Source organism: Asterias rubens, chromosome 5, assembly GCF_902459465.1.
Source record: "Asterias rubens chromosome 5, eAstRub1.3, whole genome shotgun sequence".
Classification (NCBI taxonomy): domain Eukaryota; kingdom Metazoa; phylum Echinodermata; class Asteroidea; order Forcipulatida; family Asteriidae; genus Asterias; species Asterias rubens.
In genome coordinates this window covers 19,218,767-19,235,551 of record NC_047066.1, presented here as the reverse complement: position 1 = coordinate 19,235,551, position 16,785 = coordinate 19,218,767, and the positions used below count along the sequence as shown (strand labels likewise).

At 38.7% G+C, this 16,785-nt stretch overlaps 1 protein-coding gene across 2 annotated transcripts in view; it reads left to right on the top strand.

Moving 5' to 3' along the window:
• Nucleotides 1-1,396: 1,396 nt before the first annotated feature.
• Nucleotides 1,397-16,785, top strand: part of LOC117290291 (sodium- and chloride-dependent GABA transporter ine-like) — a 42,316-nt gene continuing 26,927 nt past the window's right edge. The window contains exons 1-5 of one of the 2 annotated variants that reach the window (XM_033771600.1): nt 1,397-1,499; nt 5,484-5,725; nt 6,339-6,473; nt 14,801-15,029; nt 15,322-15,454. In XM_033771600.1, the coding sequence (XP_033627491.1) occupies nt 1,423-1,499; nt 5,484-5,725; nt 6,339-6,473; nt 14,801-15,029; nt 15,322-15,454 (816 nt within the window). In that variant the 5' untranslated portion in view covers nt 1,397-1,422. Of the gene's footprint in view, nt 1,500-5,128; nt 5,378-5,483; nt 5,726-6,338; nt 6,474-14,800; nt 15,030-15,321; nt 15,455-16,785 lie in introns of those variants that run through there. The other variant, XM_033771601.1, reaches the window with a different exon arrangement.

Here is a 16,785-nt window from a genome sequence, read left to right as displayed (position 1 = left end):
GAAGTTGTGTGCTTTCAGATGCTTGATTTCGGGACCTCGAAATCTAAATCTAAGGTCTCGAAATCAAAATACTTTCTCGAAAACTACGTCACTTCAGAGGGAGCTGTTTCTTACAATGTTTTTATACTATCAACCTCTCCCCATTACTCGTAATCAAGAAAGGTTTTATGATAATAATTATTTTGAGTAATTACCAATAGTGTCCACTGCCTCTAAGAATTCATTTGAATCATGGTGTTGATCGAACGTCGATAACAAAGCGCTTATACAAACTAACAATTCCAAAAAAACTGGCATACGTTTTGTCTTACGCTCATTTATTGTTGAAAGGCATTTTTCTTATGATAAAAATTGATAAAAGAACCTTGAGACTTTGCAAACACATTGAGAAAATATTCTTTTAATTTTTATGTATGATTTTATTTCCTTCTCTCCCCCCCCCCCCTTTTTTAATGCAAATGGCTGACCTGGTGCTCAGTGCAAAGTTACACAAACAATTGTGCTGAATCATCATTCAAAAAACCTGCTGTCTTTTTATATTATCCCTTAAACAAACAACAAACAGAGTTTTATGTAAGAAAAGTTCCACTGTGTAATTATTTAAAGATCATATTGTCAACCCTGGATCTTATCAAAAGTTTGAACAATCCTGTATGACTTCCTAAAAAAAAAACATATAGTAACCGAACTTTTTGGAGGGCATGTTTAACCAAGATATTTAGAGCATGCCACGATAGTGTGTATACTTTATAAATGATAATATAATTTGCTGTATGGTTCAAAAGGTTACAGCATTCATATAATGATACAAAAAATATGCTCTGGGTTTTTTCTTCTACTTTTCAACTCGGCGCATTCTATTTTTGAGGCAGGGGTGTCTGTTTAAATCGAGTTTGTGATTGATAGGATGTGATCATGATCACCGGGGCCCAATTTCATAGAGCTGCTAAGCACCAAAATTTGCTTGGCAAGAAATTTCTTCCTTCATAAAAAACAGGATTATCGACTAAATTTGCATTTGTTCCATATTGACTGGTATTCAGCTGTTGTTTGCTTTTTCCTGAAAATCACGTGGAAATTTGGCTGGTAATCCTGTTTTTATCATGGAAGATATTTCATGCTTAGCAAATTGTTGTGCTTAGCAGCTCTATGAAATTGGGCCCTGGGGTTTTTCCCCTCCAAAATCCCTTTAAGCACACTTTCAACACGAAGCGTAATCGTGAAAGGGCAAAGTTCATCTCAACCCTCGTAAAAACACTGCCCCTCATCTACCAATAGAGTCTGTCCTTACTATGATCTACCTGACATTCTTACCTCACAACTAATCACAGCGCTGGGGCTAGTTTATTCCTAGGCTTCGTAGAGTTCGGTTCAACAGTTTGCGGGTATTCGTCGATTTTCACTAAAGGACTGAAAAGGATCATGTCTGGAATTGCTGATAGGAATGGTACCGTAACAGGAACCAGCAATGGAGGATTTGATGTAAATGCAGAAAACGGGTAAGTCTAAAGATGTAGGCTAACATTGATTTCCAAATCTTAAAAGGCAGTGGACACTGTTGGTACTTACTCAAAATAATGTTTGCCATAAATCCTCACTTGGTAACGAGTAATGGGGAGAGGTTGATAGTATAAAACATTGTGAGAAACGGCTCCCTCTGAAGTGACGTAGTTTTGGAGAAAGAAATAATTTTCCACGAATTTGATTTCGAGACCTCAAGTTTAGAACTTGAGGTCTCGAAATCAAGCATCTGAAAGCACACAACTTCGTGTGACAAGGTTGTTTTTTTCTTGCAAAGTTATCTCGCCAATCCGACGGCCGATTGAGCTCAATGTTCACAGGTTTGTTATTTTATGCATATGTTGAGATACACCAACTGAGAAGACTAGTCTTTGGCAATTACCAATAGTGTCCATTGTCTTTAAATGATTCGTTCTTCAAAGAATTTTCAACTACGAAAAAGAGCACATTAAATGTTTGAAGCTTTTATCTCAAATTCGATCGACATAATTGTTTTCTACTTCTAAGAATGGCAGTTTGGGAAGAAACAAAATCTTTTCGACTTTTCAGTGTATGCAGGGTCTGATTCACTTCAAAACAGTTAAAATAGGCCTACACAATAATATAAATGTCTATAATATGACGCTGACATTCTCATTACACAGACTATTGTCCGGACAATGTCTGGCAAACATTTGTAAAAAAGTTATGTCCGATCCATTGTGCACAACGGACCATTATTAAGTCTGACCCACTGTGTGGACTAACCAATACCCCTAAAGTTTCCGACAAACCACCATGTCCGAGCCTTTGTTATTGTGTTCGACACGCCGTTACGTCCAACCCATTGTGTCAGACAACCAAGTCTGAGCCTTTGTACATTGTGTCGACACACCATTGGTGCTGTACCATTGTGACAAACAATATCTGACCGTGTGTCCGACAAACAATTATTTTCTGACTCTTCGTCATTGTGTCGACAAACCTAATGTGTCAGACAATCACTGGTCTGAGCTTTTGTTCAATTGTGTCGACACACTTTTATTGCTGTACCTTTGTGTCCAACAAACCTGTGTATTTCTGACCCAAAAGTCCGACAATCATTTTGTTTGTGCCTTGAACCATTCGACAAACCCGTTCATGTACCACCCACTGTGTCGGCTACAACAAACTGTTATGCCTAGATCTTTATCTTGATTAGATAATTGAACAGCTACGACTGGAGCAAAACTCAATGCGAGATTAGAGATTGAGATGGGATTGGTCATGTTTTAGGCACAGCAGATTAGGACTTCATGGAATTATAGGGATGTTGAACCCATTGGCCTGACAAACCAGGGTCCAGTTTCATAGAGCAACTGAAGCAGCTACGCGCAACAATTTGTGACTGATATCCAATTTATTTCTGCTTAGAAACATTTACAGCAATATTTTCTGCTTATAAGCAGTTCTACGAAATTGGGCCCTTGTCTGACAGTATGGTCTAATCATAGAGTAAGGACAGAGATACATGGGAGATTCACGAGGGTTTAAACATAGGCCCCTACGGCACAAAGTCGCACTTTGTTTTTGAAATCGAGAAGAGACGAAACCCACACTGAGCTAAGAGACTTCAGCCCGTCGCTGCAACCATGCTGCAACTAGACACGTCATACGTTTCGATACCTCTGTGTTCCGACACACAATCATAATAAATTGTTCTAACCCTAACGCTACCTCAAACTTAATTCTATAATTATAATCTAAGTTACGAGGTGATTTCGGAACCGGGTTTTCGGAAAACATCAGGGGATTCGGGATTTGTAATCGGCTATAATTAGGAGGATCCTCCAAAACCCATAGCCCATCCCCCAGTGCATCGTCAGGTCAGTCATGACCCCGTCAGCAGTCCGGCCGAGCTTGAACGAATTTAGACGGCTAAATAGACGGCGTGCAGCCCTAAAAACCCTTCTATAATTAATTCCACCCTTCCGCCATGTTAATTCGAAACATCACCTTAACTTCATCCCTGGATAAAAAGGAAACTCGCGAGGGACCTTACTCTATTACTGACATCTTCTTTTCAGTTGTATAAAACATGCAGACGACATTAACTATTTTTATTTGGAAGCTGTCAATTTATCACTAATGTCACAGGCCAAGGTGGCTGCCCCATTTAGATTGAAAATAAAAAAGATGTTGTATAGCTTTTTCATTACCATTGTTTGGTTCCAGGGCTGAATAGTACGCCAACCTGGAACATGATTTGAATTCACTGAAAAGGGAACATGGAGGTTTTGTAAACATGTAGATTCGTGGGAACTCTTTTTATGTAGGCTAAACAAATAATCATTTTTCAAGAAGAGGCTGAGAGACTTCAACTTATTAACTTTTGTTTTTAATCATTTGTGTTTAGGCGTAATATTTTATTGGGTCATGATGTCTCACAGGGTCATGATCGGTGACCTTTAGGCCTACCGCATGCTGCTTTTGTCTCAATTCAAATACGCTCTAGTACGTGATTGGTGGCAGACAGGACCCTGGACTGGGTACACGAGTCCATGGACTGAATTGAAGGATCTCAGTGGGGAATGGCACGCATACGTGTTTTCTGTTACAAAAGAACAGGCGGAAACTACACAACACAAGAGGGCGAGACACATTTCAGAGCCCTGGGGGTGAACCACAAAACAGGTTACCATGCGCCAACATAAGGCCCTCATCAAAATATTTTGAGTCATAGCGTTTGTGTTGGTATGTAACTGACAGATTGTGCTATGAATCTGGGGGTTCGGTGCTTTAGTTTTTGAGAAGCTTGATTAAAAATGTCCTATTTGCCATTGAGGCTCCACAAAAATTGGAAGCACATCGGGGAAATGAGCACATCTTCAGAATCTTCAGAAATTATACTGCATGAAAACGCCTTGGAAGGCTGACGTTTGGGTCCAGTTATGTTTAATTGGTTTCAAGAAGAGGCTGAGAGACTTCAACTTATTAACTTTTGAGTAAAGCATTATTGCTATGGGAGTGAGTGTGCAGTGCAACCGTGTTCATGATCTTGTATCAAAATACAAGTCATCTCACACAGGGGCCTACAGCTCGAAACAAGATGCGGATGTGCAAGGGATTGGGTCGTCATCAGGGAGGGGAGGTGGATGTGCCCCAACCAAACGCTCCATTGACATGGGAGCGAATTTTTTCAATGCCCTTCTCTAGCTCCCGTTGTAATCAGTTTCTGCTGGCCGGCATGACAGAGCAGGGGTCTAAACCTAAGTTCAGGATGATGCAACTAATTGCACACAACTTACGTGCGTCCATTCTAATGCATCTGAACCTGCGCACGCACCTGCACTCCCATTATCTAGATTCCTCTGTTCCTTTCAATAATGATGGTTCCAGGAGATTATAATCATTATTTGCATCACCACATAGGCCTACACGATGTTCGGAAAAATTCCATGCTGGGTCGGATGTTGGGTCCGATAATGGTTCCCCTTCACACGTCGAGTGGTGAATACTTTCCCCCACACAAAAAATGAACCGTTAATAAAAGGCTATAGCGCCCTCTAGTGTTAAGCCAATTTTGGTCTGCGGCGGATCCTCGGGTTTATTTGTTGTACACATTTTTCGGACGCAGCGCGGGTTTGGATCAAAATCATGATCAAACACACACAAATTGTGCCAAGTCATTGAACCAATAATATGAACTTTGGGAGGTGGGGTAGTTTAGCATCGGAAGTTCAGGCGTGTGAAGGACTATACTGTGAAAGACTGAAACATTATTGTTAGTTCAGCCAGCAAGCAGTTCAGGAGCAACAACACACAGAGATTTGGCAATCTCCAACAAGCTCGACACACATACTCGCACTGTCTATAGCAGTCACAACAATTTTTAGAGGTAAAATTCCTTACGACCACCAGTCCATGTGTGGATAGTTCTTGCCTTGTGTTTTGTTAGTTCTCCTTGGACCTCGTTTTTCTCATCGTATCCTTTCTCATTCCAGCGTCAATATGCAGGATCACAGTGATATAAAATTTACGGCTCTCGAACTGGATGGCGATCCTGGAAAGCACGAGAAGGTGGGAAACGGCGCGTACGCCCCTGTGACCCATGCCGTTGCTGGAGGCGCAGAGCCCCGGGACCGTTGGGGACGGAAAGCCGAGTTTGTTTTGGCCTGCGTCGGTTATGCCGTCGGACTGGGAAATGTCTGGAGGTTCCCGTACTTGTGCTTCTCTAGCGGTGGAGGTAAATTTTTCTTTTTTAAGTGTTTGGGTACTCTTTGTAGGACACGAAACACAATTATTACTAGATATAATATTTTAAAAAATGTTTAATTTGCATTGGGGATAATTCATATATTATTTATTGGTCTTGGTTTTTCCTACATGGTTTTACTAAGTGTGTATAAGCACTGTATACTGTTGCGATAACGTAACCATTTGAGAGGTGCTGTACTAAAATAATGTTACAAAAACTAATGTTTGTCTCGTTTTTATCAGGAGATGAATTTAATGGAAATTATTTTAGCATTTATTAAATGTATACTATTAATTCTTGTGCAAAAGGATATTAAAGCATTCACTAATGTGATTTTCTTTAATTGAACATTTCATATTTATTTTTGCGATATTTTCTTTGTTTACTGTATTGATATAAACAAATAACGTTATGTTATAAGATCACCTTTTTATGGGAGAGAAAAAAATAAGTATAATTATTTAAAACATTTAATAATCATGTGTTTTTGTGAGTGGAAATGGGAGAAATACAGCACTTTTGCGTCCCATATCCAACCCTTATTAACGTTATTTTGAATTGCAATGTTTTTACTCATCTATGAATAATTTCCTTTTCATAGGTGCATTTCTGATCCCGTATTTCATCATGTTGATTCTGTGTGGAATCCCTCTGTTAGTCATGGAGTTTGGTTTGGGTCAATACGTCCGGGCTGGTCCAGTTAAAGCATTCAAGTTGATTTGCCCAATCTTCAAAGGTGAGTTTTTGTTTAATCCATTACAGCAATAGCCATGTTCACACTGTCACATGGGTCATTTTCAAGTTAGTCAATCCCCAGGAATATTGTGTTGACATGTTAACCCCTCTGGCGCTCTGCCCTTCCTTAAAGTTTTTTGCGAATAGCAAAATATCAAGAGCAGGCGCTGTTGAACCCACACAAAGGTATAGGCGTTGCCTGCGCGAGTCGTAGAAACTGCATAGAAACTGCCCCATATGCCTTCCCTCAACGCATTGTGGTTCTGAATCGCGATAAACCTTATGGTTTTCCACTATTTTCTGCTTTAAAGACAGTAGACAGACACCATTGGAAATTGTCAAAGACCAGTCTTCTCACTTGGTGTATCTCAACATATGCATAAAACAACAAACCTGTGCAAATTTGAGATCAATCGGTCGTCGAATTTGTGAGATATTAATGAAAGAAAAAACACTATTGTTACACAAAGTTGTGTGCTTTGTGATGCTTGATTTCGAGACCTCAAATTCTAAACTTGAGGTCTCGAAATCAAATTCGTGGAAAATTACTTCTTTCTCAAAAACTATGTCACTTCAGAGGGAGCTGTTTCTCACAATTTTTTATTCCATCAACCTCTCCCCAATACTCGTAATCAAGAAAGGTTTTATGATGATAATTATTTTGAGAAATTACCAATAGTGTCCACTGCCTTTAAAGCATATATAGTATTGACCCCTTGCAAGCGCATTGGTGGGCAAGTTAGGTTTACATGTATTAATGCCGCGTCGCCTAAAATGCGCACTTTCACTGCATAATGCACATCATAGAGTTATAAAAACGTACAGTGAAATTGCCCACCAGTATGGCGCATTCAAGATTTTTTGGGTGATGACTTCAGGTGAAATGGGTCAATAGGCTGCATGACAATAATTGGGCCCTGGGTGGAATTTACAAAGAATTAAGATTAGTCTTATCTGGAGTTAGGATGAGTTATTCCTCCCAACTTAAATGTAGGACTAGCCTTATTTTTTAAATATCTCATAGGACTAGTCCTAACTCTTCATGAAATCAACCCCAGGGTTGAAAAAGAAAGTGCAAGGCCAGCGTGTAATGTCATAAATATGTACAAGGTCATACTTTGTAAACGCTTCATGGGTGATGAGTTTCCTGTTAAAAGTCATTTGAATGGTGCAGCATACCTGCAGTTATTCCTTAGTTTGAGAGCTGCAGAAAACAAGACTTTGTTGTGTTTTTAATGCTTTGTGAACAGTACTGAAGGGTGAAGCTTTATAGTCAGTTGTGCTGTTCAGAGTTTCCCATGGCTGCCCAAGTGGTAAAAAGTCAAAATTTACCACAGCTGCCAGTGTCCATGAATGCAGTGCTCACACAAACACAACCAAGTTTGTAATACACCTGCAACCTTGGGCCTCCTATTGTCCCTCTTTTGTTTATATTCTAACCCATTTAGCAACTGCTTCCATAAGTTTTGTAGGTACACGCTTTCCAACATTGGACCTTTCCCAAACCTTGGACCCTATTTTCCTATTTTGTTACAGTGTACAATGTGTGTGTACCCAGTTTGAAAACTGGTGCCTTCTCACATTGATTCCTTCTGCACATTCCAATTGTGATTTGCGCATGCATGGTAGGGTTCAAGGACAAGGTCATAAATCATAAATGAAAAAAAGAAAGAAACAGAATGAGTGAAGGGGACCACGTAATGTTTGCATGGGTGAGGAAAGAACTGTTACCATTAAATGGACAGGACAGACAAACTATGTGGGTTGCTGAAACTGGGTCACTGCATCACACCCTGCTGTGAATGGGTTGCTGAAACTGGGTCACTGCAGCACACCCTGCTGTGAATCTGCAGTGACCCAGTTTCAGCAACCCACATAGTTTGTCTGTCCTGTCCATTTACAAATTATGCGTTTTACAAACTTTATAGAACTAACGGGAACACAAACCCCGACAAGTATTACATACAGATCTATACATTCCACTTAAAAAATGTTTACTACCGTACATGTACATTCACAAACTGCTTGAAGTACAGGCCTTGGGAATTGAGGCATTGCATGGTGAGGCATCAATTTATTTGGTTTGCAGTAACACCATGTGTGTGTCTACTTGCCAGGTAGAGTTTGTTCTTAGAGAACTGTCTTGCATACATGTATATTCTGCTACAGTGGAGTACATTTTCTGATTTTCGGGAGACTTCTCCCTTCTGAAAAGAGCAGTCCTGCTTTTGACCTACACTGGGCAGAAGTACAGGCCTGTTATTCTGGTTAGTCACAAGGATCACACTATACTAAAATGGGACTAACAATGGAGGTTATACAATCCAAAATGCTTTATTTATGCCAGTTTTGATGCTCACGGCACAAAACAAAGTATTCCCCTGGTTATTTGGTCCCTGAGTTACTGCATTCTAATCCCAGCTCCTGAGGGATACATGAGAGAACCACATGGAGCTGCCCTCACTGGTATCCATTCAACCCTGACTGAAGACTGTGCTAACAAAAGTGTCATGGTTGACAATTTAAAAACCCACATCTCAATGGCTTTGCCAACAAAATGTCGACACTTACATGTACACACTTGAACAGTGTATGATATATAATACTTTCAGCAGGCATGATATTCTTCATACTTTAGTCTGATATTTCTTGGGTATTTTTTTGCCCAAATGGACAATTCTGACAAATTTTGATTAAATACCCTGAAGCACATATAATTAAGTAGGTCAGCCCCAGGTGCTCAAACAAATTTCCAACTTTTTTCGAAGGACCAAGTCTATGTATGTTAGTGTTAGTGTTAAAAATGTACTAAAAATTCGTCATTTTATTTTTATTGTAATGTAATTGATTTTTCAAAATAAAATCCTCCAAAATCAGATTTTGATATTTGTCCCGCAATACAAAACATTACATAAATAATATCAATAATTCCCATGCAGTATTTATCTAACTTATTGCCTCCGTGGCCCTGGGGTGGATTTCACAAAGAGTTAAGACTAGTCTTATCTTGACTTCGGATGAGTTACTCGCTCTAACTCGGGACAAGCCTCCTAACTTTTTTTATATCTCATAGGACTAGTCCTAACTCATTTTGAAATCAACCCCTGGTCTGGCAATTGCCTTGATGCTAATTGAAATGTTCCAGTACAAATATTAATTGTTCTCATCTAGAGAGGTTTCCTCAACCAACTAAGGGCAAACTGCCATGCCCTTACAACACTGCAAATAACCCGTGGTATCAGTCATGAGTTGCTGTGTACAATGCACTTAAAACACCACTTTCATCGTGTAATGTCGCATCCCCTCTTCATTTCATTCCATTCAGATATCACAGTTCTACCATAGTTCACAGCAAACAAAACCAAACAAGCAAACGCGACACGATCAATCAGGGTCAACCATGCGTATATTTGGCCTCTTCACACGCGCACCTTTCTTGCATACACTTTTCTGTAACTATACAAATTTTCATTCAATGAACTCAACTGGTTCGTTATTTTTCACCCAAGCGAACAACACTTTAGAATGTTTGGCTTTCAAAAGATTTGAGATTTCATACAAATGGAATTGTAGTAGTACAGAAGTTGGACCCAGCTTTACATTCCTGACTCATGGCACTGTAGAGCTTGCATAAATAAAAAATAAAAAAATATTATTTTATAAAAACCTTGTCTGATGCGGTAGTGCGCCTTTAATATTCATGCATGACATCATAATTCTTGCCCAAAATGAGGCTATAGACGCACATCCGCCACCACTTGCAGTGGCTGCGCTTATAGCCCCGTTTTGGGTTAGCGTTGTGGCTTAACTCATGCATAAAAATTAAGAGAGGCGTATACTACATGTGTAGGGTCTACTTCTTTGTGAAATTTTTAAAAATCGATGCATAATTTGATAAAATGTATGTTTGCGTCAAGAGACAAGTTGACTCTGGTAGTTGAATCTGGTAATTAAAGGCCTTAAGGAATTTGAATCAATGTCACACCATACGTGTACCATTAAAAAAGAACTTCGCAACTGTGTAATTATCTACTACAAATAACAACAAAGCCACATCTCTGTACACGTGAGTGCACATTCTTTGAATGTCTTGGCCACTTTAAAGGGGTCTGGGTACTGTTTGTAAAACAAAACATAATGTCCTCAGATCAACACTAAACTTGCACTATTTTAAGATAATAATGGTAGAAAGCTTACATTAAACTATTACTTACAGAGGTGCTACATACATGTATAGTTTTTGAGAAATGAGTAAAAAAAATGTCACGAATAAATCGTTTTACATGCTGAAATAAAATTAATGTTGTTTTACTCATTTCTAAAAAACTGCAGCACCTCAGAAAGTATTATTTTAAGGGAAGCTTTTTACCATCATTAGCCTCAAACTGTGTGAGTTCAATGTAAATGTTTGGACATTGTGTTTTGTATCCTACAAAAAGTACCTAGACCCTTTTAAGTCCGGTGTGGCGGTTTCAACTTTCCGCCGTGTTCAGCTTTCCGAATGACCAAATACGGTAACATTACGTCATGCGACAAGCGAAAGATGTCAATGGTTAGTGCCGTACTGAGGCCCGGAAAACTGAACACGGCGGAAGACTGAAACCGCCACACCGGTGATAACATGTCAACGTTAGGTTGTGTGCAAGAGTTATATAAGTTTAAGATTACTGCTTTTTGAGCACTAACTCATGGATCATGACATAAGCTTTGTGGGTAGACTATACTGATTATCTCTAAATGAATTGGGTGGTCCCAAACCTTGTTTGTCATAATAAGGCCTTACATGTAATTAGAGGCAGTGGACACACTATTGGTAATTACTCAAAATAATTAGCATAAAACCTTACTTGGTAACAAGTAATGGGGAGAGGATGATAGTTGACGTTTCTTTATTCAAATTCAAGCTCAAACTTACCTCTTCAGTCAAGCCTACCATTAATTTTTCACTGGGTCATCATGTAGCGCATTAAATAGTTTTTTCTAAATACCAGCGCTTTATAAGATTTTATTATTATTTTATTATTGTAAAACATTGTGAGAAACGGCTCCCTCTAGAGTAACGTAGTTTTTGAAAAAGAGGTAACTTTCGTCGAATTTGATTTCGAGACCTCAGAATTAGATTATGAGGTCTCGAAATCAAGCATCTGAAAGCACACTTGACTTTGAGTGACTAGGGTGTTTTTTTCTTTCAGTATTATTTTGCAACTTTAACAACCAATTGAGCTCAAAATATCACAGGTTTGTTATTTTTTGCATATGTTGAGATACACCAAGTGAGAAGACTGGTCTTTGACAATTACCAAAGGTGTCCAGTGTCTTTAAAGACAGTGGACACTATTGGTAATTGTCAAAAACTAGTCTTCACAGTTGGTGTATCCCAACATATGCATAAAATAACAAACCTGTGAAAATTTGAGCTCAATCGGTCATTGAATTTGCGAGATAATAATGAAAGAAAAAAACCCTTGTGTCATGAAGTTGTGTGCTTTCTGATGCTTGATTTCGAGACTTCAAATTCTAAACTTGAGGTCTCAAAATCAAATTCGTGGAAAATTACTTCTTTCTCGAAAACTACGTCACTTCAGAGGGAGCTGTTTCTCACAATGTTTTATACCATCAACCTCTCCTCCCCATTACTCGTAATCAAGTAAGGTTTTATGATGACAATTATTTTGAGTAATTACCAATAGTGTCCAGTGTCTTTAATACATTGATTGTTTTATGAAACCAGTGGTAATCCTTCTCTTGGGTGTTGGGGGGTTTGTTGCTTTCAAAATAAAATCAATAAATCACATCAATTATTATAAATAACTCATACAGTGTACGCCTTCAATTGCTTCAAGATCTAGCATGTTCCATTACACACAAACACACAGAAATATTGATCAGATTATTAATAATGAAATCAAATAAATTCAATTAGTTACACTGTGCATTGCTTGGTACACACAAACACACAGAAATATTGATCAGATTATTAATAATAAAATCAAATAAATTCAATTAGTTACACTGTGCATTGCTTGGGTCAATGGCTATCAAGCCGAAAGATGCAGTTGTTCATCAATAGCGTGTACATGTAGGTTTGTTGTACATTGTCAAACCCTATCGACAAATTTATGCACTGGACCATGTCCCACTCGCCATTGAGAAAAATGTCATAAAACATTTTTGCATAATGATAATTAGCATTTCTTATATGAGGCTGAACATGTTTTGTGCACACTGAATAGTAGTATGATGATTTTTGAGTAGCGGCTGATATATTTTGTCAAGTGTAGCATTTTTTATCGCAACCATTAGAGAAACTGTTTACTGATATGTAATAAGCTACGTCTTCATGGCTATTTGCAAATTCTAAACAACAAGCCGCTCAGTGCTGAGATATAAACAGATGCCATAATGATCATTTTCAATTTTTGCAAACAATTTCCGGAGCATACGACGGGCTGGATTGCTAAAACAGCCTGTGAAAGCTGAGTTGCCCTCTAAACAGATGCTCACATCACCAAAGATTGCATGCACCACTGCTGCCATAATAATAATAACAACAACAATTATAAAAATTATAGTAATAATAATAATAAACAACGCTGTACACATTAAAAACAGCTGCAAACAAGAGCAAAAATAACCACAGAGCATAAAAGATTTCTAAAAATATAAACCACAAAAATGGACCAGCCAATAAATAAAACCACAAACGGCGAAATTAACAAATTTATGGAAAAGCACTACTATAAAAAGATTGGAAAGGGGTCCCTAAAAAAACTATAGAGACTGGCAACACAACGGTTAAATAACACAAATTTTATTATTTAACTGTAGTGATAAATGCACAGGTACGAGTACAGTGTACCTACATACTGTACAAATGTGAATTGAAGATGTACATTGCAGAATACAATAATGAAAAGGAAATGCTTTTTTCACAAATCAATTGTTTATTTTGCAAACGAAGGAAAGCCATTGTCACTTTAGAGATGGCACTTAAAAACGTAGATAGTCTGGTATTGAGGTTATCCTACTATCCATAAAATTTGCCTGTGCGTGAATGGATGAATTTGTTCCTTCATGGTGTGTTTAAATTTTCTGTAGCGGCAACTGACTGGAGAACTATGTGTGCATTGACCATGATATTGTATTGCTGGCATAAGACCCATCCCTCAAAACTATTTAGGCAGTGACCTGTGTGGGGAGTGGTTCTTCACTGCCTGGAATTGACCGGCTTCCTGGAATTGATTTGCTTTCTGGATTTTACCAGCTTGGTTGCTGGCCGCTGTATGGACCAAGCAGAAGGCATGGTTGATTAACAGCGGCCAGCCACTAACCAAGGTCATTTTGTTGCCATTCAATTTTCCCATCATGAAGGAATTGGACCCGTTTGGTAATTGTCAAAGACCAGTAGTCTCACTTTGTGTATCCAAACAATGCATACAATAACAAACCTGTTCAATTGGGTTCAATTTGGTCGTGACAGTGGTAAAAAAACACCCTTGTTGCACAAATTTGTGTTTGCTTTCCGTGCAGATGCGTACAATGTAGGGCCTAATAAACGGCTTCAGGCCTGAGATCTTTTATTTGGTGAGAAGTAACCTCTTTCTCAAAAACTAAGTTACTTCAAAGGAAGCCGTTTCTCACAGTGTTTTATACTATCAAAAACTCTCCATTGCTCGTTACCAAATGCTAAATAAATGTTTATTTTGATATTACCAATAGTGTCCAGTGCCTTTAATCTCGTAATTGTTTTTAAATTGTTTTTTTTCTACCTTTTTTGTTTGTTTGTTTGTTGTTTGGAGGGGGAGGGGGTCACGACCAGTAGTATGCGAAAGTTTCGCTATAAAACTCACCAATGCTTTCCATGGAATAAATATTTAACTTTCAAATAAGCAATGATTGTACACTGACCTGTCCTCTTTCTTCTAAATGCCTACACAACAACTACATGTATTGATGTTTTGAGAGGAGGGCTGGGGTAAAAAACTAATGTACATGTAAATCCCAAGATTTTTTTTTTTTTATCAGCGAAAAATCAATCGTCACACCCTGTGGACACTATTTATTGGTAATTACCAGTACTCAAAATAACTATAATAAGCATAAAGCCTTACTTGGTAACGAGAAATGGGGATCTGTTGGTAGTATTTAAAGCATTGTGAGAAATGGCTCCCTCTGAAGTAACATAGTTTCTGAGAAAGAAGAAGTTTTCCACAAATTTGATTTTGAGACCTCAGAATTAGATTTTGAGTCTCAAAATCAAGCATCTGAAAGCACACAACTTCGTGTGTCCTGTGTCTTTAATTTAATGTTTTTTTTGTATTGCCACAGGTACCGGCCTAGCTACAGTGATGATTTCCTTCATCTTGACAACATACTACAACGTCATCATAGCCTGGGCGTTGTTCTATCTCATCGCTTCCATGCAGAGTGAACTACCGTGGGATAGCTGTAACAACACCTGGAACACGGACGATTGCTTCTCCCACCAGGACTACATGTCTCTGAATGGCTCGACCAAACCCAATAACACTGTGTCTCCAACAGAGGAATACTTCCAGTAAGTTGAAATCTTAAGTTCATTGGCGTAAGACCTTATTGACCCCTTGCACGCGCGTCACACGCGGCGACTGATGCCACGCTCAGCATGTTGGTGCTCAATAGGTCTATGTGTAAACGCCGCGTCGCCTAAAAAGCACACTTCACTGAATAATGAACAGTGTCATTGCCCACCAATATGGCACATCCAAGATCATTCTGATGATGATGTCAGGTGAATTGGGTCAATACTGATTTTTAAAAAGACTTCATCATTTTTTCATTTGTTTGTTTGTTTGTTTGTTTGTTTTCAGTAATCGCGTCTTGCAGATAACTGATCGTATTGATGACACTGGTAGCATGCGCTGGGAGTTGTTTGCCCTGCTGCTGGTGTCTTGGATCATTGTATACCTCTGTCTTTTCAAAGGACTCAAGACCTCCGGAAAGGTAAGAATCTGTCTGTTCTGTTCTTATAAAACATTGTGAGAAGCGACTCCCTCTGAAGCAATGTAGTTTTTGAGAAAGGAGTAATTTTCCACGAATTTGATTTTGAGACCTCAGAATTAGATTTTGAGGTCTGGAGATCAAGCATCTTTCATGAGTTTCTCGTAACTTTGACGACCAGTTGAGCTCAAATTTTCATAGGTTTGTTATTTTGTGCATAAATGTTGAGATACACCAAAGGGGGAAGTGGGAAGTCTTTGACAATTATCAATAGTTTCCAGTGTCTTTAAAGCCAAACGAGAAGAGAAGACGGTAAAGAAATTTCAGTTACTGTTGGCACTAACCAACCTGGGGTGGATTTCACAATGGTAGTCCTAACTTAGGACTAGTCCTAGGCAATGCTAAGAGATAGGACTGGTCCAAAGTTAGGACCAGTAATCCATCCTATCTCTGGTCCTAAGTTAGGACCAGTAATCCATCCTATCTCTTAGCATTGCCTAGGATTAGTCCTTAAGTTAGGACTACCTTTGTGAAATCCACCCCTGGGCTGTTTTTTTTACAGAGTACATTTTACCGTGAATTCTACATGTTTGGCAAAAGTCCATGAACATTTTGTCATGAGAAAATTGTACTAAACCTGGAGAATATTTGGTCACAAAGTGCAATAGTGTAAAGGAAATGAAAACACTCAAACAAAAGCTACACTTTGTTCCTGTTATAACAGGAAACAAAGTTCTCACCGAGATACCTTATCACGCCTAAAATCTGATCAGTCATTGAATGAAGTTTAAGTTGAGATGTGGGAAGGAAAACCCCAGAGAATTATTCCAGGAAAAACCCACGCAGTCAGGTAGTCAGGTAGGGACTGAAAACCCAATCCACAAAGTGTCCACTGGTGGGATTCGAAGCGGGGTCCCAGAGGTGGAAGGCCAGGCAAGACACCACTACACAAACCTGTTTCATCCTAACTTTTAGAATCGTCCTAACTACAATGAACTATGTATGGTTGGAACTGGTCCAAACTTGAGATTTACTGTAGGGACTATCAACTTGGTCTAAAACAAGTTATTTCACAGAATACATTTTACTGTAAATTCTACATTTTTTGCACAAATCCATGAACATTTTGTCATTTAAGAAAATTGTACTAAACCTGGAGAATATTTGGTCACAAAGTGCAATAGTGTAAAGGAAATGAAAACATTTAAACAAAAGCTACACTTTGTTCCTGTTATAACAGGAAACAAAGTTCTCACCGAGATACCTTATCACGCCTAAAATCTGATCAGTCATTGAATGAAGTTTAAGTTGAGATGTGGGAAGGAAAACCCCAG